General features: G+C 56.7%; 5 protein-coding genes across 5 annotated transcripts; 1 reads left to right on the top strand and 4 right to left on the bottom strand.

Annotated features, from left to right (window-relative positions):
* Positions 1 to 533: 533 nt before the first annotated feature.
* On the bottom strand, positions 534 to 752 carry LY79DRAFT_517402 (uncharacterized protein; the record flags this gene model as incomplete). The annotated part of the gene is made up of 1 exon (XM_060554930.1): positions 534 to 752. The coding sequence occupies one exon, from the start codon at positions 750 to 752 to the stop codon at positions 534 to 536; it is 219 nt and encodes a 72-aa protein (XP_060413256.1).
* Positions 753 to 948: 196 nt separating this feature from the next.
* LY79DRAFT_238940 (uncharacterized protein) lies at positions 949 to 2,182 on the bottom strand. The gene has a single exon (XM_060551726.1). The coding sequence runs from the start codon at positions 1,831 to 1,833 to the stop codon at positions 1,141 to 1,143; it is 693 nt and encodes a 230-aa protein (XP_060413255.1). The 5' UTR covers positions 1,834 to 2,182; the 3' UTR covers positions 949 to 1,140.
* Positions 2,183 to 2,847: 665 nt separating this feature from the next.
* Positions 2,848 to 3,392, bottom strand: LY79DRAFT_517469 (uncharacterized protein; the record flags this gene model as incomplete). Its single annotated transcript, XM_060554943.1, has 2 exons — positions 2,848 to 2,950; positions 2,983 to 3,392. 2 exons carry the CDS (start codon positions 3,390 to 3,392, stop codon positions 2,848 to 2,850), a joined length of 513 nt encoding a protein of 170 aa, XP_060413254.1.
* A 5,877-nt stretch (positions 3,393 to 9,269) lies between these two features.
* Positions 9,270 to 13,402, bottom strand: LY79DRAFT_517468 (uncharacterized protein; the record flags this gene model as incomplete). The annotated part of the gene is made up of 2 exons (XM_060554942.1): positions 9,270 to 10,367; positions 10,451 to 13,402. The coding sequence occupies 2 exons, from the start codon at positions 13,400 to 13,402 to the stop codon at positions 9,270 to 9,272; spliced, it is 4,050 nt and encodes a 1,349-aa protein (XP_060413253.1).
* Positions 13,403 to 19,028: 5,626 nt separating this feature from the next.
* LY79DRAFT_556761 (integral peroxisomal membrane peroxin) lies at positions 19,029 to 21,379 on the top strand. Its single transcript, XM_060558044.1, has 2 exons — positions 19,029 to 19,690; positions 19,765 to 21,379. The coding sequence occupies exons 1-2, from the start codon at positions 19,485 to 19,487 to the stop codon at positions 21,050 to 21,052; spliced, it is 1,494 nt and encodes a 497-aa protein (XP_060413252.1). The 5' UTR covers positions 19,029 to 19,484; the 3' UTR covers positions 21,053 to 21,379.
* The last annotated feature ends 487 nt before the right edge of the window (positions 21,380 to 21,866 follow it).

The following is a 21,866-nucleotide window of genomic DNA, read 5'->3' as shown; positions in this document are numbered from 1 at the left end:
AAGGAAATTTTTCCCATGAAAAAGTTGGAAGAAAAGAGCGGAGAAACCCCCCGAGATGAAAACGTGGAATAGATTTCAAAGATTGAGCAGGACCAGAGAGAAGGCAGGGGGGGAGGGACGCGGGCGTGGTGGATGATGTCGCTTATTGGTAGCGCACTGGTGGCGGCCACTGAAAGGCCGTCAAAAACGTTTTCCATAACGTTCGTGATCTCGTCTCTGTCTTCGATAAATTCGTTGCTGGGTTTCATGGCGGGGCGTGAGAGCTGTAGAGTGATTTGAGCCGAGTGGAGATGATTGGAGTGGAAGAGCTCGTGGTGACCATCTACGGATAGTCATCGTATATCAGGAGGCGCCGACGATGACATCAACCGGTCGTGGCCGACGAAGAGTAGAGACAATTGGGAAGGGGGCAGCGTCTGAGAGGTCGACCTTCCTCTGAAGGAGTAGAGGTAGGTGACCCAGTTGCTGAACTCGAAGAGTGCCAGCGTGGGGGAGCGCCATGAAGAGCAGCCCATCACCGAAGACAAAACGTTTCATCGGTAGTGGCTGGATTGGTAGCCAGAGTCCGAGTACGTGTATTGCGAGGCGTATTGTCCGTGGCCTTGAGAGTGTGCGCTGCAGGCGTATCCGACCAAGATTGTCCTCTTCTGGATGCTGTGTCCTGGGCGTCCATATCCAGCGCACCTGTCGATGGCGTGCTGGTAGTACAGGCAGCGGCAAGCAGAGTAGAGCTCGACGATTTGATAACACATTGTGAAGGTCGGAAAGGGGTGAGTTGGCTGACAAAAGAGTCTATCGATGTAATTGATGGTTCCAGAAGGCTCTTGATGTGATGTGCGAGGAGTGACCGGACGATTTTATCTTGGTCGAGAAGGTGTGTTGTTGGCTTTTGATGGGAGGGATCGAGATGCGTGATGATGACCAGTGAGACTGAGAGCTGCCAAATATGCAAAGAAGCAAGGGAGACGAGGCAGGCAAAGGAAATAGGAAAGGAAACTCAAGTGATTGTGATCGTGATGGATTATACAGGGACTGATAGGAGACAGAGAGATGGAAACGAGCGAAGGCATCACGGCCTTATAGGTCTGGCAGCCTGGCAACCGTCACACGGGAGACAGTTCGCAGAGAAACGTCCCAGGTCTAAGGCAGCAGTGGACCTTGACAATGGACGGCGGATGTCATCTGAGTGAGACCAATGACTAAAGCTGCATCTTGTGCATTAGAGCGAAATGCATACAGAGGACCTGATGGCGCAGGGCAAAGACCAGGAAAGGGTGCCTTGCACCTACCATCATGGCCCTGTAAGGCGCAGCAAGGGAAAAGGTGTGAGATGAGAGAATGCGAGATACCCAGAAGTGAGCATGCGAAGAAAGGGCGTGAGAGGCCAAAAAACGGGCTGGGGAGGAGGGGGCGTGTGTGTGTACAGTGGACAGGGCATCGAAGGTGGTGGTGTGTGGATGGGGATGGGGGTGTGATGGATGCTGGGATACCAGGGCAGGTCATGGTACATACAGCACGGCCATGGGGAACTGGGTCGAAAGAGTCATCTTCATCCTTCCCGACTGAATCATCTCTTGAAATGGACACCGCCGACCCTGTCCCCATACTTTGGGTTGATGAGGTGCAGCAGGGCTGATGCGCGATAGGATGGGATAAGCATGGGTGGGTGGTTGTACGAATGAAACAGAATCGAGGAACCCGAATTGGTTTTTGTTTTGCGATGTGCCTCTGCAAGTCGACATGGAAGAGGGTGGTGCAGCTGCATGGCGATTTGCGCCGAGAAAACATTTCTGGAAGCAGAGTAATACACAGAGAGGCCCCCCCCACCACCATGCGCGTTGCTGCCGACCCAGGCGCTGCTGCTCTCTGCGAGGTACTGGTTAATGGTACTGCCGCTGCCTTGCGATATGGTTGTGCTTCAAGGACGAAGCAGAGACTCCCAAGTGTCTATTATCGGCTGGTTGCACTGGGCTTCGATATCAGCACCACCCACTGCTGCAGCGGCGGCGGCAGCGGCAGTAATAGCAGCACGCAGGCAGGCAGGCAGGCAGGGAGGCGTACGAACCCAAGATAGCACCGTGTCTTGGACGACAAGGCTGATTCTGCACCTCTGCAGCGAGAGAGACAGGGTTCTCACGCTTAGCCATGTCTAACGCCGTCATCGTCCTCGGTCGCCCGGTGATGCCACGGAATTCCTTCGATGAGGAACATCAAGGTACGGCGGTGCGTTCAGTGCTTCCTTGGCCTGGCAGAAATGCCTAAAGCGATCGAGTGTGAAGCCCATCTTCGTCCATGCCGTGTATTTTCAGCTCACCAGCCATGCCCACAAATGAGAGGCCGGTTAGACAAGCACCATGTCGTCGGCCCATTCGCGTACGCTGCCATCGCTAAGAGAAGGGGTATGCTGGTCAGAGGCTCGCAAACTGCTCCATAGAATTCGTCCGTTCCAGAGCGTAGTGACTGCGGAGCCCTGTCGACTAGGATAGGGAGCCAATTTGCCAGGGGCCTAGGCATCTTGTTTTGCCGGTGCGCTATTGAAATTGACATGGATGGAGCTCTGACGACGATCCGCCGCCCGCACATTGAGGCCTGCGATACTTGTCGCAAAAAAAAAAAAAAAGACAAAAAAGAAAGAAAGAAAAAACCAGCAAGAGGGGAAAACCGCCTCGGTAGGATTCAGGGCAGTTGGCTGATTTCCTCTTACGGTCGAACCACGTATCAGGTACCGTGCCGGATTCGGCACAAAGCTTCCACTGCGATGGGCTGGCATGCGAGTGAGCACTTTGGATCCTCGTCGTACAGAAGTAAACCAGATCAACTCGGTGCCAAGAGCACAATGCTGTATCCTTAGTGGACAATAAGCATACCCCAGACAGGGTAGATGGGGTGCGCTGAGATGGAGGCATTCGTCGTCCCTGTCGAGATGCCGAATATAGATGGAGGTGCCGTACTGGTCGCAACTTGCAAGCACTGGCCATAGACAGTAGGCAAGACGAAGGAGAAAAAGGCTTCGTGCTGACAATGACGGTAAATAATAGCCATGCATTAATGGCAGGTGAGATGACCATTGCTGCCGACCGCATGTTGCCAGGATAAGGCTGTGCTGTGCTGGTCGCCAAGTACAGGTTCCACCGGACCTGGTGCTCGTATGCATGCGCCCATTGGCCGCAGTACGTGCCCGATCGATGCTGGTGCTGATAACGACCGGGAGCTTCTGCATGCGAACGTCCCACTTTCTCCCCAAAAATCGGGAGGATGGTCAGATCAAACGCGCTTAGCAGCATGTCGTCATTGGAGGCCATGTCGAGATCAGACCCGGGCACCTGGTGAGCGACGGCGGGCAGCTTTTTGGATCGCTGGGCCCCTGGGGATGTTTGAAGATGAGATGACATGCCATGCCATGCCATGCCAGGGGGTGGTGGATGTCAGTGCTCGCTGGAGGGAGGGGAGACGCTTGGGTCGACCGCGGTAAACATGTCCGAGTTTTCGCAAATGTAGAGAATGGCAAGGCCAAACGCGTCTTGGGCGCAACGGCTCCCGTCCATCCCCGTAAACGGGCCAATGCAGGTCTCATGGCGAGAGTCTCTCATTCGACCGATGCAAACGCATGTTTGAGACTATGATCGACAAGTACTCCCCTCCCCACCCAAGGCTCCGGTATTGGTATTGGTACAGGGTGGCATCAAAAGTAGGTACGGGCGGTGTGTTTTAGTCAAGGCTACCTATGCTGGCGATGGTTTCCTAGGTGTCATGACGAGTTGTTGGTTTCCGTCCCTGCGAGGCTGTTTGACACCACCCGGTATTGGCATCGAGCATTCAGTCTTCTGGGGCCTCGCCAAGTTGACTTGATGATGCGCCAGAAGCAGTTGCATGCACATGCCAAACCGACTTGCGTAGGTAGTGAGTGTGTACTGACGCGCGGTGCAGAGCCTAGCGCGGTAGATTGAGGGAGCCCAGAACAGCGTCAACGAGTAGTTGATGATGGAGAGGAAGGCCGGGGACAGAGGTTGCAGGTTGTCGGTCAACGCAGGCACCGGGACGCAAGTCAGCGGATGGATTTAGAACGGAATGGGCGCGTGTAAGTGGTGGTAGTGGTGGTAGTGGCGGCGGTGGTGGTGGTGGAGGTGATGGTGATGGTGGTGATGGTGGTTGAAGAAATGCATAGCCGGAGGAGGTGCGATCACACGCGGTAGTGGATGACAGAGCAACTAACTGCAACGTGAGAATGCGACATAGAGAAGAGAGATACCTCGAGACATGGCCCATGATCGGGCCTGGACGGCTGCATAGCGCATCCATGACCCCAAGCTCCAGGTTCTGGGGAGAGACGGGACAGAAAAGAAAGAGGAGAGAAATCCCGAGAGGGCAAGAGGGTGCGTGTGTTGCCTGCCTGGGATGCCTAGGATTGCCTGGGCATGGCAGTAACGTTGCGATGCCGTGGTAATGGTTGGCAAGAGCAGTCGGGGATGCACATTGTCCAAAAAGGGCAAGTTCATGTGTCATTACGAAAGCTAGTCTTTGATTGGCTCGTTTCACTGGTCCTGACAGGCATGGTTCTCACGTGCTATGCCCCTCCCCTTAACAGACAGACCCATCTCCCACGAGCTACGTACCACACAGTCCGGTACTTCTTCTGTAGGTACACTCACTCACTCACTACACCTGGCTAGGACTGCTTGACGACATCCACGCAACCGCATTTCTGCAATGCGACCTTTTACACTTCGCCCGTCTGCAGCGGTCGTGACTAGGGTTTGGCCTTCGTCACTGGCCATGCCGAAAAAGATACACATCACCTCCTCGTCTCCATGATACCGATAGCGCCCAGGCTTCATTGCAATGCGGTCCGCATCGCTCGTCAGTCGTCACCCAGTCTCACTCTCCATATTCCAGGGTCTTGTCTCTCTCAGCCCGGTCGTTCCAAAGCCGTCTCCCGATCGATGAACTACTGCTGGCCACAGCCAGACGGGCCTTTTCCCAACCGGTCGTCGATCGGGTCGCTCAGGAACGGGCCCAGGAACCCGTAAAGACAACGACCAAGTGGGTTCAGGTTCAGTTCGGCAAAGCCCCGTCACCCACGGCCACCCAACAAATGCCTCGCATTCGCGGCAATGCGCTGCATCCGAAGATGCAAAGCCAACACATGCTCTCCACTATCATGTTGGGGCCGATGCATCTTGAGCAAGTCGGGCCCGATGCAAGACCCGCGGCAAGCTGCTGCGGTACACCCTCCAAAGACTGCCGCACATTCCCGCCCATGCAAAAAGACAAGGAGATAAAGAAACAAAAAGAACGCGACAACTCGCACGATGCTGCGAGTCTTTTGTGTAACCCAAACCCGGACAGGAGTCATGGTCCGGGCAACGTGATCTCGACCCTGCAGATGCAGATGCAGTGCACCCAGGCATGCGCCTCTCTCCAAGCTCCAACATAACGGTCTGATACCATGTCTAGGTATTCTATGCCCGTGGCTCTGAAACAACACACCAGAGACCTAACACGATAGGGTTCGGTTCGACTTCCGGGCCCAGGAAGCCGTTCCCTGAATGACAGATGTCGTAAACAAGCCCAGGAGCGCGAAGCTCAAAACAGAGATCGGACCATGGCCATGCCCTGCATCTTGAACGAACTTGCTTCAAGCGAAATGAATACACTACACATTTTGCTTTTTGCGGGGGATTGTCAGTGAATGTAAGGGTTCCGTTGTCTTAGAAGGAGCGCAAGCGATTGGACGACGACCGAAGCTGCAACAGTCCTCGACCTGCTACTGGACGTCATCCAGGTACAGGTAGGTACATGCATGCGCATGTATCAATCTCCATCTCACTCTGTTGCCAGCCATAGGTAGTGCATGAGACGATGTCCCTTGTCTCCTTAGCCCCCAGCACAGCCTCGCAGTAAGCAAGCCACCGAGGACTGAACCACATCACAGACGCCAGGGCTAGTAGGGCCTCTTCCCATCAAGGTGCGATCAAAAGTCCTGTACCCACTTTAGTCCACCGGTCAACGCCGTGCCCCCCCGTCTCTCCCACCACGTCGGCCGGAGTCGCCGTCGGTCCTGGGTTGGCCTTACTGCTCGACACTTCTGCACTTCTTCGCATGCGGCAGCCGTCATGCCGCCCGAAACATTGCAAACATCGTCATTTCGTCCTACTGACCTCTGTATCTAACCAAGATCAGGCACCAGTGTTCCAGGATGCCTATCTAGCCCGCCGGCCGGGAGTTGCCCCCCCCACGTTCACCATCCACCGGATATGCACTCGACGTCTTCATCTTACGAGTTACCCCGACCTGCGCACATGCTGACCTGTCACCGACATCATCGGATGCGCACACCAAGTCGTACCTTCGCCAAGGAGCCCCGGTCACGATAGATAGCCGCGGTTTCTCTTCAGACTCGCAGACCACCGAGCCTGCTGTTGTTCATCTCGCTCACACTACCCTCCACCGCGTTTGCAACGCCCCGGGGTCTTCACCCCCTCCCCTTGTCCCATCGCGATCCTTCGCGTGTCCCTGATCGTAACCCAAAAATCGCCCGTCGTCGTTGAAACTTGAAGCCGAATAAGGCTAGTGCCTGGTTTTGCTGGGCCACACCCAGCCTTTTGGCTTCTTATCCCCAGCCACGCTTTGTTTCCAAATCTGTACACGCCCAACGTTCCCCGTCAGCGCTTCTCGTCCTATCTTGTTCTTTGCTTTGCTTTGCTTTGCTTTGCTTCCTGCCAGGCTTACCCCGTAGCAGATTAGACGAAAGAGCGTCTGACTTCACAAAGTCCTCGTCCATTGGCCCCTCCCGAGCTGTGACGCACATTGGACCCTGTTCCCGCCTCCAAGTGTCGGCCCCGCCGTTGGCCTCTTCCCGCAGCCACACGCCCCTTGAGGGATGCCGAAGCCTTCGGGGCGGGCGCCTGATTGACCTTCGTCGATGCAGCAGAGCCAATTTTGGCTCTGATGCCTTGGATCTTGTCATGTAACAGTTCGACGTGGTGGCGAAACTGAGGTTCAACTCCCAGACTCATATGCCTCGGCTCTGTCAGAAAAGGCCCGCTCGGCGTCTAACAAGCCGGATCCTACAAGGCGTTTTGCGCCCCGATTTCCCTCTCTGGCTGTCGAGTGCTAGCCGCCTTCCTGCGACAGAAGTCCTGCGACAGAAGTTCCGCAACAAAAGTTCCGCGACACCTCTCCCGACGAGCCTGGGCTCCTCTCCTCCAAGGAAAACCTCTACGTATCACACTCGGGCTACCGCCGAGGGAGGAGACTTCTGAGATCCAAGCTCGTGTCATCCCATTTTCAAATATGCAAGACCATTCAAACACACACGCCCAGTACGCTCGGGATATACACATCTCAAGCGCGCATCCCATCCGCCGCCGCCCCCGCACAGTCCAGGATCCCTATCTCAGCTTCGGCTGGGATGTGCCCTGGACGCTCGTTTTCTCGTCGTGCGTTTACCAAAAGTCAGCAAAACGTGTCACCACTCTTCCGAGCGGTGAGCCCTCGACACGCCGTCGCGGGATCGCGGGAGACATGGGAATGTGTCGGTGGGGGCTTCAGAATTGGCCTTGAGTGCTCCCCATACTTGATTTTTATTCTCTCGTTGGACTCTTCAACAGGCCAACGACGCGGCCGATGGTTGTCGGCGCCGGGACGGGGACCAACAGGACAGGGAGTCGCTGCCCGCCGAACACGGCGGAACCGTGGACGGCAGACCCGACAGGCTGCCAGACACGGATGCCGGATAGTGTGGCGCAAACCCTGGCTTTTTGGGGGGGGGGGGGGGGGGGGGGGGGGCGATCGACGCGAAAGTCGATGAAGAATCCTTCTATCCCAAAACACGCTTCTAGACTCCGCCGCCTTGGCGGGCTGCCAGACCATTCCTTGCCCTCAGCCTCTCATGTCTTGTCAGAAAATGAAGACGAGAAATCGTCCGTCAACCCCCTCCTCCTCGAGGGGGGGGGGGGGGGGGGGGGGATTTGGAAAGCCATTGGCGGCGGACCTAATCCCGCCCCCTTCCCTAAATCTAAAGGGCCGCGAGGTCAGGAAGCGAGCGTGTAACGGTGTCGGAACTGCGAAAGAAGGGGGAGCCAAGGGTTGCCTAGACCACATCCCGCTCAACCGTTCCGGGACGAGGGTTCGTTCGAGGCCGCCATTGTCTGCTGGCGGTGGCTCAAAACACTGGCCCCCAATCTCGTACTCTCCTCGCTCCTCTCGCCCGCCCCCCCTAAAAAGAAAACACAAACTCCCTCTCATCTCTTACCCGCCGTCACACACTCACCCACATGGGGGCTCAACTATCGTCTCACGCACGCACGTACGAAGGATCTGATGTTGGACCGGCAGGCAGCTGGAAAAGGGGAGGGGGACAGTCAGAAACTTTTTAATGGGCTTTCCCCTTGTCATTCCCTACTCTGTTCTTCTATCAACCTTGCAGCCTAGAGATGAACCCCGTCGTCCTTTCGACCGTCTGGACCTTTCCGTCAGGCCGTAGATCGCGAGCCCGCCGGCTCTCATCGCCCGGCGTCTGCCGTATCATGTATCATCACGGCGGCGTCCAAGTTGCCGTTATTGCTGCTGCTGCTGCTGCTGCTGCTGTCTCTTCCTCTTCCTGCCTCAGGCCACCTGTCACGACGCACTGCCCCAGTCCGCATCCTTCATTTCAATGCCATTCGTCATTATTAATATACATATCTTGGACTCCCGTTTCTAGCTTCTCGTGGTGTATTTGCAAGACAACGACGGGCCGCCCAGCTGGCCGTCCCGTGTCTCGTCCATGCCTCAATCCTCCTCATGCCTCAATCCTCCTCGCCAGACGGGTAGGCCCGTGCCGTAGAACATAAGCCCTGCCCCCCTTGCTCTCTGCTCTCTACGGGGCTAGACCCCACGTCTGTATATAAAGGGGTAGAGGAAGGGGGGGTGTTTATGTGGGAAAGAGAGATAAACGATGCGGTTGAATGGCAAAACCAGGACGTCAGTCGACAAACCCGACTATTCCCTCGCCATGAAGAAAAACTGTCCTGCCGTGCCCAAATTTGACTCCTTCCCTTCCAGTTGTGACTCTCATGCTGGGTATTCCGTCACTCCATTCAAGCGTGGTTTTCATGGCGCAGGAGCAATTTCGCTGCTCGTTCGGGATATGTGGCGTTAAGGGGGAATAAAAACAAAAACAAAAGTAACCAACTACCCAATCAATGACTTGCAAAACCACCTCGCCGGCAGATGCTTTAACTCGACATCTGCCATCCCGTCATGCGCGGCCGTTGCCCGTGAGCCGCTCACAGCCCTCTTCTGATCATGGCCGCGGTAGCTCCGGCGGAAGCCAAGTCCTGTTTGGCGCTAACGCTTCTAATCGCCGCACGTGGGAGACTGCTGGCTCCGGCCGTGACGCCGGCCTGTCCAGTGCTAGTTCGTTTGGCTGTAGCTACATGGACTGTGCTGCTGGTGGCGATAGAGGGCCTGCGAGATGATGTTCCCGAAACGGGCTTCTGGGGGCTCGCACCGCTAACTTCTCTCGATCGGATACCGCTTTTGAGACCCGCCGCCGGCGGCTCAGGAAGAGGCCGCGGCGCGGCAACGGTGTGGCGCTTCACCGGGGACGCCTCACGAGTCGCAACTCGCGGCAGGGTCGCACTCATCTTCTTGCCGCTGATGAATTCGTGGTGAATGGCCTCCTCTGGCTTAAGGCGCCTGTCAGGATCCCAGCGAAGACACTTTGCGAGGAAATCCAGGAAAGGCTCGTCGTCACACTTGAGAACTTGCTGCAGCGTCTTGGAAGACGGGCGGCGTCTGCGGCCCTTGGAGGATACCGTGAGGCGCGGCTTGCCCATCGAGTCGAAAAACAGCTTCTTGCGGGTGCTCTTCTCAATAAGATGCTTCTCCGGGGGGCCGAAGACCTCCATGATGCAGGCAAGTTGCTCCTGCTCGTTCTCTCCGGGGAATATAGGAACGCCCGTGTAGAGCTCGGCGAGAATGCACCCGAGACTCCACATGTCGATAGGCATGCCGTACGTCATGCCCAGGATGACCTCGGGTGATCTGTAGAATCGTGACTGAATATAGGTGTACACCTTCTCATTCTCGAAACAGCTTGATCCGAAATCGATGACCTTGATCTCGGAATGCAACGGGTGGCGAAGTAAGATGTTCTCGGGCTTGAGGTCGCAGTGAATAACCTTGTGTTGCTTTAGCAGGTTCAATGAGCTCAGCATCTGCTTGGTGAAACGACGAATGAGCTTGAGGGAAAATCCGCGGAAGGCGTTCGCTTTGATGAATTCGTAAAGGTTCATGTCCAGGAGCTCGGTCGAAATGCAGAGATGTCCTCGGAAGTAGAAGCTGTGAGTAAAGTTGACCATACTGTGCCGATTCTTGGGGTCCTGGATAGATGGTCAGCGTCCGAAGCACGAAAAGAAAAGAAAAGAGAAAAAAAGAAAAAAAAAAAGATGCCGCGATTGCTCACCCATTCGCGAAGCTTTTGCAGAATGTTGACTTCGACAAGAGCTTGTTGATGAAACCTCTTCTTGTTCCGGATGATCTTGACAGCCACAAGCACACCCGTCTTGTGGTCAATGCACCGGACGACTTGACCAAAACTTCCCTTTCCAAGAACATCAATAATCTCGTATCGGTACGCAAGATGGTCCCCGGCAACTATGGTATAGTCACCGCGCTCGTCGTCGTAACCAAAGTTGGGGGCATCAGACTGAAGGTCACCGACCACCTTGCGGGCGTTCTGTGTTCCACAGAAGTAAACATCGTTATAGTCGACAATCTCGCCCCGCTCGTAGATGTTGAGCATGGCAATTCGGATAGCTTCCTGAGACCCGACCCGCTCCTTCGGCGTCGCGCGTTTCCTCAAGGCGTCGAGCGTCCTGGCCGCGATTTCCGTCTCCTTGCGTCTCGAGCCCATCTTCTTCATCTCCTCCTCGGCAACCATGTCATCCTTATCGAGATCAGCTGTCCACGGGTCGTGGTGGCGCATAGCGGTCGTCGATGCCTTCGGGCGCAAAATCTTTTGCATGACGGATGGATTGTGGGCGTGCGAGGAGTCACCAGCTGTCTTCGGGACAGAGGCCGAGGTCCAATTCTCACTCTTCGTTCTGTCATGGCCAAGACTTGCTGCCGAACTTTTCCTCCGTCTTGATTCGAGGTATGAATTGCTGGCCTTCACCGATGGGCTAGGACTGTTTTTGACCGAACTCAGATTGCCGACCGTCGCAGATATGGGCAACCGCGGCGGTGGCATCTGCTCCTTACCCAGGGCGCGCTCCCCCGTCTTTTCCGAGAGGTTGCCTCTCGAGTCATTCTTGGACGTGTTCCGCTTCCACGACAAGCTCAACTTCCTACGCAAAGAGCTCATTGAGGAAGGGGTGGGTGGCTCTTCCAAGTCGGAGGCCGGTGGCGTGGGCGATTTTCCCTTGACAACCCGCTGGGCACGGGGGCCAGAAGGCTTCAGATGCGGTTTCACTTCCAGAGGTTCCGTGGTAGCTGTTGAGTCGCCGGTCTGCGATCGCTTCAAAAAGGCGGGGTCCGCGCCTGGCTTGGGCACCGAGGAGGATAGAAACGGAGACACGCTGGGCTTCCTAGGCGTCTTGAACGAGACCGGAATTCGCACTCCCTCGAGCGATTCGGAGGAGCTGGTACCTTCAACACCAGACCCACTGTCGATCCGAGTGTGGTGAACGGTGCTGTTGCTCCGCCGAAAGTCTGGTTTTTCTTCCTGATGGTTCCTGGAGAAAAAGGAGCTTTTCGATGCAGTCATGGGGGTAGTCGGCGTCTTTGCAATGATGCGCGACGGAGGTGGGCTGAGGTTTCTGTCGGGATCATTCTGACCCAGAGCTGCGATCTTCGCGCTCGTGGAAGGGTTCAGTGGACCGACCGTGATTGGAGGCAGTCGCACAGGCGGGGGGTTCTTTCTCGGTTGGGCTGCATTTGCCTTCTTTTCGGTATCCGGGCCGGTTGCATTCGTCAACTTTCGGGTACTAGCCTTCCGTATTACCTTGACAGCGGGTTCGGGGATCGAGGGAATGGAGAGGCTGCCGGTCGAGTTGCTATTGATGCTGCTAGCATCAGCTGCGAGGTTGGCTTTTCGCTTGTCCAAAAACGACGCCTCTGTGGCTGACTGCTGTGGTGACTCGTACGCTTTCGGAATAGCAGGTACTGGCGGGACGTCCTCGTCGTCGTCAGCGGAATGGGAGTTATGGTTATGCGGGGTTAATGATTTTGGTGCTGGCAGCCGTGATGCAGCTCCCGCGGCAGGCACTCGGGGCTGAATTGAGCCTGTCGAGGTTCGAACGGTGTTGAAACTATTGGTCGAGGTGATGGAGAGGCCAGAGCTGTAAGACTTCCTGCTGATATCGGGCGTCGTCCGGGACGAAGAAGGCGTGGCAGATGCCTTTCGGGGTATCATGGACGGGGATCTGGATTGGTCTCGGTGCTCTCGGGGCGGAGGCGGCACGGTGGCTGCATCGTTTTGACCCGAGACTTGGTGCATGGAGTGCATGGATAAGCGCTTCATTCTTCGCGTGTCGGTAGGACTGATGGTCCTGGCACCGAGCCCGCTTGCGTGCGATGTATGCGGCATTCCGGGCAGGCCCGACTGCCTCCTCGACTGCGCCGAGCCTCCGCCGTTATTTCCCTTACTGCCACCATGGGGAGAGCGCGGAGAGATGGTGGAAAGGCGACCGTTGTCCGGTGTCGACAGATTGGCGGTGTTGGAGCGAGGGAGCGCTTGATGCATAGACTTGGATTTTGCGGCTCTGCTGCTGGCGAGGTTCCGTGGGGTCTCGAACCCGACGCCAGCACCCGCATCAACCGAAGCCCGAGGGAGATCCGTCGAGCTCCCATTGTGGGATGTAACGCTCGGCCTCCTCCGCTGCGCAGTGCGACTGCCAAAGTCTGTCTCAATGACGCCCGGGCCGATGGATTTCCTGGGTGGTTTGGCGATATGGGTATTTGATACAGGGGGGTAGTGGCTCTGCCTCCGAGGCCTCGCAGCTGAGGGGCCGGTCGACGTGTCTACGGCGGACGACGGGCCAGAGGCAATAGACGAAATACTCGGCTGCCTACTAGAAGTACTGGGTCTTCTCAGAATCGAACCGGATCTCCCCGTGCGAGTAACGGGAGGAGGAATGCCGCCGCGCGTGGACGCGCCATTCTGAACAGCGTTGGAAGCCCCCGCCATCTTGTCAGTCATGCTCCCGCGGTCCAGAATGCTGCTTTGTCGGGCTGAGGTCGAATACTGAGCCAATTTGAAACTGTTGGAAGCGGACTCGAGGCTGCTCTGGAGGTCGTCGAAGTTGACCGAAGGCAGGAAGTCGTATGAAGCTGCCGAGTCTCTTACTTCATTCGCGGCGCCATTCCGACCGAAGGAAAAGAGAGGCGGGTTGTTGGCGGAAGGAGCACTAAGCATTGGACCGTTGGCGCCAGAGCCCTTTGAAGGAGAGTCGGTTCTCGAGTCTGGGATGCCCCTATCACTGCTGAAAGCGTTGGGTTAGCCTAAGTGCTTGTTCAGGGATGCATAGGGCGGGAACAACAAAGGCAGGAAACAAGAGCAGCAGCGGCAGCAGCAGCAGCAGCAGCAGAACGACAAAAAGGGGAGGGTATTCCGTACAATCTGTTCGGGGACTGGTTCGCCGGTCGCGGGCCAGCAGGTATTCTATGCTCCCTTATCATGTGTATGGGGTGCCACGGCCGGCGCGCAGATCATGCGGGCGTTGGTCGAGAGATGGCGTTTTGGCGAGTGATTGTGCGGGCAAGACGGGTCGGCGAGTCGAGACAAAGTCGAAGAGCCAAGTGGGATTCGACAAGAAGGCGCTGGAGGGGAGGGGAGGAGAAGGAGGAAGTGAAGGAGGATGATGATGTTTCGCGGTGCGTGCAACCTCAGTCCTGGCAGGGAGCTGAGAGCATTGAAGAAGCTACCTCATTCCGGGACAAGAGAGGATAACAAGGGCGGATGAATTGGGGGGGTGTCGCTGTTGTCGAGTCGAGTCGAGTCTGGTCGAGTCGACAGAAGGGAACGGAGTCGAAGATGCGGAAATAGCGTCGTCGAAGGGAGGCGAGCGGGCACGTAAGGCGTAACCACCAACTTCGCCTACAAAGAGGTAAGTAGGAGTGAGGTTGGACAGGGCCGGTGCGGACGACAGAACGACGGGCAAGGACGACGACGGCTCTGGATCCCGTGCGATGATTGTTTTTGTTCGAAAAAGAAGGACCCGCCGCTTGCCAGTGGTAGGTAAACCACCTAGGTAGTAGGTACTATGTATTCGTAGGCAGGCAGGCAAGTCACGACCAGGGTGGTGGAGCGTGCTTGGATGGGGCAGCAACTAACTGGAGCCTTTCCCTCCGTTCTCCCTAACCCTTTTATTGTCTTTATTTTTTGTTTCTCGCTCACCTACGTCTTGGGCCCCTTTTCCCGTCAAGGGAAAAAAAAAGAGAGAGAGAGAGAGAGAGAGAAAGAGAGGAGTGGATTCACAATTCAATAGGTCTGCAGGGCGAAGGAGGAAGGAATCGAGCGTAAGTAGATTGTCAGTTGAGGTGGACGGCAGTAAGTACGCCTCCTTCCCTGGGTATTCGTGGGAAAGGTCAGGTGAGGCACAGAGAGAGAGAGGGGAGAGAGAGAGGGAGGGAGGGAGGGAGATTTGGGGGGTAGGTGAGCAAGGTAGGTGGGTAGCTACAGCATGCAAAGGTACCTATGGATCGAGGTACTTGGGTACATAGCACAACGCGAGCAAAGACGAACTGGACGGGAGAAGCGTCAACAAAGAGGGCAGCAGCCGCATCAGAATGGCCCGAGTCCCCTGACCGTCAAGTTTTGATCTGCTCTGTGCCTAACTAATGTGAGATTCCTTACCAGTGCATTGGTAGTGTAATATTGTTGCAGAGAGGCCCAAGGCCGCAGCCAAGGGGTTCCCCGTGAGTTGTTTACCCGTGAGGTACGGTACGGTGCAATGAGGTACGGGTACGTATACCTAGGTAAGGTACTGTTCGGTTTAGAGAGCACCCATGCACACCACATTGCATGCACGACCTACAATGTACTACGACTGCAGCCTGCAGGTAGGTCGCTGTCTGGTGGGCTGGGCGAATGACGGAGCTAAGGGGAAAACAACAAGGAAGAAAAGAAGAAGAAAAAAGGTGGCGGCTGGAGATGGTTGGCGGTTTTCATGGGTCCATCCATGGTTGGAAAAGCACCGAGGGGGAGGGAAAAGGGTGGTGGTCGGTGCAGTGGATGATGCCCGCGGCGGCCCCTCACTTGCATTCTGGAAAGAGTAGACGGGAAGGAAGGTTGGGTACAGACCGGGTTGGCAGGGGTTACCCAGTGTTTGCACGAGCTCTGGAAGGGAAAGGAACAGAAATTGAACGGGTTTTCTCTTTCCTAAAGCTTCAACAAACACACAGATAGTTACCGATAGGTGGCATCCGTACCATGGTAGAACTGAGATGCTCAGATTGACTAACTACCTACCTTAGGTAAAGAGATCATCTTCGCCGAGGTACGGACACATTGTACCCTCTCACCGCATGCTCATCAACCCTCTCTGGTCGGTGTGGTGATATGGAACCCGTCAAATAGCGTGCTTTGCCCCCCTCCCTATTTCCCCATCCCCTCCCTTGGTCGAGAGGCCGCTAGATAACTTCCCCAAAATGAGGCAAATCTTATGGAGCGGGCGGTATCAAAATTCTGTTCATCGTACCTCCTCCTCCCGGGATCCCTAACTCCCCCACCACCCTTTCACCAACGACTTGACCAAGTCCAGGACAGAGTCCTCCTGCAAATCAAACATGAAGCGGACCCCCAGCCGCTGGATGACCGATGGCTTGGGGGGTTTGCGAGACGGATGGCGTTTTTTTTTCTCTCTCTCTCGCTCTCCTTTTTCTTCTTCTTTTTTCTTCTTTTTAGTTTTTCTCTCCGAAGAAAAAATGAATAATAATAATCAAGGACCCCGCTGTTTGTCATTGTCGTCGACCGACAATCAACGACCCCGGCATTCCCTTATTCGAGCACATATCAGACGTCCGGCTAGCAGTATCAACATCTATAATTGACTTGACATGACATCCCGTTATCCGTCTCGTCGCCACTGACCATGGTTCTCTGCTTCGACCATCCGTCCGTTCATCCATCTGTGCTGTCTGCAGATACCAAGAAACACGACTCGTCCATCATCTTGACCGGGTTGTTTCGAATTCGGTTTAACGCTGTGAACCGCGCATTGGCGTTGTAGCCAGCCTCAAGTCAGCACCATTGCGCGCCCGGGTCCGGGCCTCGTCTGTCCAGTCCGGGGCGACGTTGGGAAGCTTCCACGGTCCCAAGTCATCACTGTCGCTCATGCATGCGACGCGTCTCTGGTTTCCACTCGCGCCAATGAGCGGGGGCCATTGCAATATCCGCGCTCTCGGCCGACGCAAAGTCAAAGAGGAGGGCTGCCTCTGCGTCATGGCGCGCGACGTTTGTTATTGTCGCCCCATCAACCGGAAGACCCTGGACTGGAAACCTGCATGGGGTCATGGGTCAAGTGTCTCAACACTCAAAGGCAAGAAGCCCCATTTTGGGGCCCAGTGAGAACTGAGCTTCTCTGGTTAAACGGTCTGCCACCTAGCCAGGGATGCATGCATGTGCCCCCCTCCATCTGCATTCCTCTCTCCGCCTCCCAACTCTCAAGGATGACCGGCCGGTAGTCAGGCACAGCCAACCAAGCAATCCGCCGTGCAGACGACATTGTTCATGCACGCTACTACCCGCGATGCTGCTGTGGTGCCGGGGAGAGACACAGCGGGAATCGCGTCTCTCCATTTCCGGGCACCGCCGTCGACGATTGAAGAGACACCGACCGAATTCGGCCCAGGCCAACGGACTACCACAACTGAAAGTCGGAAGCCACCCGCAATTGACGTGCACCTACGACCGCTGGTCCTTAGTCGTGCCGGCAGCCAGGCTTCGTAAGCTCACAAGTGCCAGGGGGCCACATGTCTGTCCGCTCCCGGCGGTAGCTGCTTTCCCAGGAACCGCATAGGGCCAGATCTCCGTTCACAACCAACAGCGCACTTGTTTGTCACTCACCCTTCGGAAGGACTGACCGCCTGGCGGCCAAGCCGAGAAGAAGAAGCGAAGCGAAGCGAAGGCTGTTCGATTTGCTCCGCGCTGTGGACCTCAGTTACTTTAATCCTCAGTTACTTTAATTACACCATGCACTAATGATAGGAGACCATGGAGCAATGTCTATCCAGGCATGGAACAGCCATGACAGCCCCGGCTCAACTCTGGTAGGCGGCTGATGATCCATCAATTAGTAGTAGTTTGCGTGCGGATATACCGTACTGGACCCTGATATGAGAGGAACACTACGACCACTCCGGCTAGCTCCTGATACAGACCATCATTTCGTGCGATATTGTTTGGTTCATCTATGCCCAATTACGAGGCACGCTGGCAGGGGACCCACGTCGGATTTTTGTTTTCATGACAGGGTGCTGCTATAGCTAGCTCGTTATAGACCGCATCGCACACCTACATCATCTTCACACACGGGATCGGTTCGGATGCTGTTTTGAACGTCCCTTTACTTCAATGCGGGCCATCAAAGGCAAGGTCTTCAGGGCGACACGACACGTCTCTAGGGAATCGACAACCAACCCGCAAGATTTAGATGTCGGAATCTCATAAGTGGAACGTACAACCCTATCGGCGACCCGGCGGCTTCAACATCTAGACCGCTTCATCTCGGCTACCTTTGAGAGCCAGTTGGTCGGCAAGTCATTCATGGAGGACTTGGGCTGCAGCCGTGCGATTTGGCACTTTTTCTGAAAAGGGTTACCTTCGGACAAAGTGTCTTACCGGGTCTGACGGATACTCTTTTGAATACCTACATGCCGCCAATGAGATGCACCCTATGTCCAGCTAGGGCACAAGCTACGCGGAGTCCCATTCCGGCTCAGCCAGGGCTGCGTCGATATCGCAGCTTCTGTAGCTCGAGCCTAAAGAACGCCCACCACCTAGTCCGTCTCCTGCAGGTACTGTTGCGACAGGGCGTCTTAATCGTACCGTACTGCCGTTGGTTAAGACGGACTCGGGGGCTTTACCTAGTAGGAACTTGGCTGTACAAAAGAGGCCCTTGCGCCATTCGACATGGTTTGGCATGCGGTGGCAGAACCACACTGGGAGATGCCCCCTTTTCTTTCTAGTGCGGACTCCGGACTGCCCTCTGCCCTGTTCCGTCGGTCTCATTCTCCGATGCTCTCGACAGCGCCGTGTTCGACGCGCTGCTCTGCTTTCTTTGTTGCTAGCCACACGTGGTGGGGCCACGGCAAGCACTGGACAGACAGTAAAGACCACCAAAGCGCCGGGTGTAATTTCCCGCCTTCAGCCTGACGATCCTCTCGTTGTCTGGCTCGCATGAACTTAATTTTGGGTACCATTTTTTAAGTTAGCAGGGTGCTGGACTAGCTGACAGTTCTGGTTGCTTATAGTTTCGTGCGAGAGGCTTGGGGTTTTCTTTTTTTTTTTCTTTTTTTTTTTTGGCAACCTGGCAACCTGGCAACCTGGCAACCTGGCAACCTTTACAGCCAGAGGATTTGTCCCTGGCTCCAGGTGATGAAACAGCCGGCAAGAGTCTCCAAGAGTTCTGACCTGACTCCGAATATGGTCTCTGTTGTGTTTGGACGGCACGGTGACATTCTGTCTTGGCAGAGACCTCACGGTTGCTTTTCCCTTCTAGTTCGTCAGCCACACCCGGCCTACGTCAGAAGACAGTTGACAGTTGTCCCCACGGGAAGCCCCATCTACCCGGGTCTGTGTCTGTGGAAGCGGATGCTGACATGGGGGTGGAGAGGGGATAAGTGCATCACAGAAACATAGGTCAGACAGCTATCAGCAGTCGCCGCTAGTTGTCATTGTCCGAATGGACTGCAACAGTCATCGCAGGATGACCAACCACTTCCAGGGGATGATGGGTGTTGTGTGTCTTGTGGCAGGTGCCAGGTGGTGGCCGCCGACTGGACGAATGTGATGCCCAAGTCACTAATTACCGGTACAGCTCCGCTGGGGGGTGGTGCTGCTGCTGCCGCCTCCACGGACCCGGCATCCCCATCCCCAGACTGCTGCATTGCGGCCCAGATCACATGCAGCCGCCGGGGAAAGTTTCCACCAGCGGTGCTGCTCTAATGACATGCCCATACCAGCTGGCCTCACACGTGCTCGCGCAGTTTCTTCGCAACATCAAGATAGGCGCCTGAACATCCAACTTGTCGGAAAAGGAAGGCATCTACCGGTAACAGCGCGCTCGTCACACACTTTGACACCTCCAGAGGAGTGCACCGGTACGCCGCAGCACCGCTCTGTCTGGCGGCTGCTAGCCAAACGATGACGTGACTCCGAACAACGTCTGACATATCCGTACAAGCGAAACAACCGCCATCGCATCCCGCCTGACCCGTCGCACCCACCACCACCAACAACAACAACAACAACAAACTCGAGATCACGCGGAGCGACCATGGACGAATACACGGCCGACCTCTTTATCTCGCGCGACGATGTCTCCGATCATCATCAGCCGCCTCCGACGGTGGTGGTTGACGAGTGGCAAGCCGACGCCAGCGAGACCACTCCGCCGTCCAAGAAGTCGGGCACTGGCCTGCGCTCGCGCATCGCCAACAATCTGGGCAAAGGACCAAGCATCCAGGACCGCCTTGTCGAAAAGTGAGCACATCCAGAGCCCTCTCCCTCCGTCGCGGCCGGCATCGCCATACCATCATACTAAACCAGTCCTCTAGGCTCCTACAGCAGGTCATCCCCGAGAGCTCCGATGGCCTCAGCAGCGGCGACGACCCCCTCGCGCCGGGATTCCCCTCGGATAAGACGTCCACCTTCTCCCAGCGGCCCAACTTCAACATTACGGCCATGTCCAACAACTTCCGCCGTTTCAACGCCCGCATCGGCGTCGTGTTCAAGTTCCAGGCCCGCGTTGGCCGCCTGCTCAGCTGGCGCCGTCCAACCCACACACTCTCCCTCCTCGCCGTATACACCTTCGTCTGCCTGGACCCGTATCTCCTCACCGTGGTGCCACTCGCCGGGTTCCTGTTGGCCGTCTTCATCCCCTCCTTCCTTGCCCGCCACCCCGCGCCGCCTTCGGGCACGCTGTCCTCGGAACAGTCCATCGGCTACTCCCCCAGGGGCCCTCCCCTCGCCCCGGCCCGGACCGTAAAGCCCGTCAAGGAGCTCAGCAAGGACTTCTTCCGCAACATGCGCGATCTCCAGAACTCCATGGACGACTTCTGCGTCGTCCACGACACCGTCGTCGGTAGCGTCCTCCCCATCACCAACTTCTCCAACGAGGCCCTCTCGTCCGCCCTGTTCCTCGCCCTGACCCTCACCACCGTCCTCATGACGACCTTCGCGTCCCTCCTGCCGTGGCGCCTCATCGCCCTCGTCGCCGGCTGGGGCGTCATCCTCTCGGGCCACCCGGCCATCGCCCCGCTCCTGACGCACACCCACGACACCCATGTCGCCCCGCACGAGGCCAAGGCCCGCTCGCGCCTCGACGCCTGGATCGCCGACGACATCATCCTGGACTCGGCCCCGGAGACGCGCGAGGTGGAGATATTCGAGCTCCAGCGCGCCTCCCACGACGAGTGGGAGCCCTGGCTCTTCTCCCCGTCCCCCTACGACCCGCTCTCCCAGCAGCGCATCGCCGGAGACCGGCCTCGCGGCACACGCTTCTTCGAGGACGTCCTCCCGCCCGACGGCTGGGTCTGGTCCGAGAAGAAGTGGGCGCTCGACCTCTGGAGTAGGGAGTGGGTCGAGGAGCGCATCATCACGGGCGTCGAGGTCGAGACCGAGGGCGAGCGCTGGGTCTACGACATGTACGACGAGCACAGCGCCTCCCAGGGCGGCGTCGGCGTCGCGGACTCGCCGACCACCGGCAGAGCCAAGCCGAGGGCGCCCCAGGCGCCGACCCCCAGCTGGGAGGAGGGCGAGGACGGCACCGGCCGCCGGGGCGAGTGGAGGCGGCGGCGCTGGGTGCGGCTCGTCAAGAGGAGGGCCACGACGAGCTCTGCTTGAAAGCGCGCGTCGCCGTGCCGCTGTACGATGATTAGGATTTAGTAATGAGAAATGACTCCCAACACGGTTGAAACGCGCCGGGACACTCGCTCCCACCTCTTGCGTGCGCATCATGTCGGCCCCGCGGCGGCTACGTCAGGTTGGTTCCATTGATGCTGCAAACCTCCAACCGGACAAAAACCCCGGATGGGACGGTACCTATTCACGAGTCTATATGTGTATACGAAAACATGCACACATGACGCGGGTGACCGCGCCTGAAGGGGGTCCCCCCCCCCGGTAGCCGGTCCACGCAGTGACATCAGCAATCACCCCCCCCCCCCCCCCCCCTTTCCACGAGTCTTCTCTGCCAGTCTTTCGAGGTTGCAAAGGGAATGAAGAAGAAAAAAACCCAGCAGCGTCGTCATTGAGAAAACTGTGCGTTCTCATTGTCTCGTTTGTAAAAAAAACCTGGACCGTCTAGCTGGAGGGTACGGGACTCGGAAGGAGGGGGTAGGCCGGCACGTCGGCTGCGCGCCTCCTCCGTCGCCTCCCTCCCCCTCCCCCCGGGCTCTCAGCCCGGCTGTCCGGTCTCAAAGGTGTCTAGATGCAGCTATCCGCGGCGCGCCGGCCGGTGGTTTCACCAAGCGGAAACCCGATAGGGAAATAAAACGTCCGCCATTTCGCTCTCTCTATCTCTCTCTCTCAAGTAGGCTACCCGTCTCCCCTGCTCTCCCTTGTCCAAGCGCTTCTCGGTATGATCTTCTCCCTGCTCTAGCGCCCTCCATGACTGCTCCTTTTGGGTATGATTTCGTTCCGCCCCATGCGCAAAAAG

Source organism: Colletotrichum navitas (genome assembly GCF_030913465.1).
Source record: "Colletotrichum navitas strain CBS 125086 chromosome Unknown LY79scaffold_37, whole genome shotgun sequence".
In the NCBI taxonomy this organism is placed as follows: domain Eukaryota; kingdom Fungi; phylum Ascomycota; class Sordariomycetes; order Glomerellales; family Glomerellaceae; genus Colletotrichum; species Colletotrichum navitas.
Note: the sequence above shows the minus strand (reverse complement) of the source record. Positions and strands in the feature narration are given on the sequence as shown.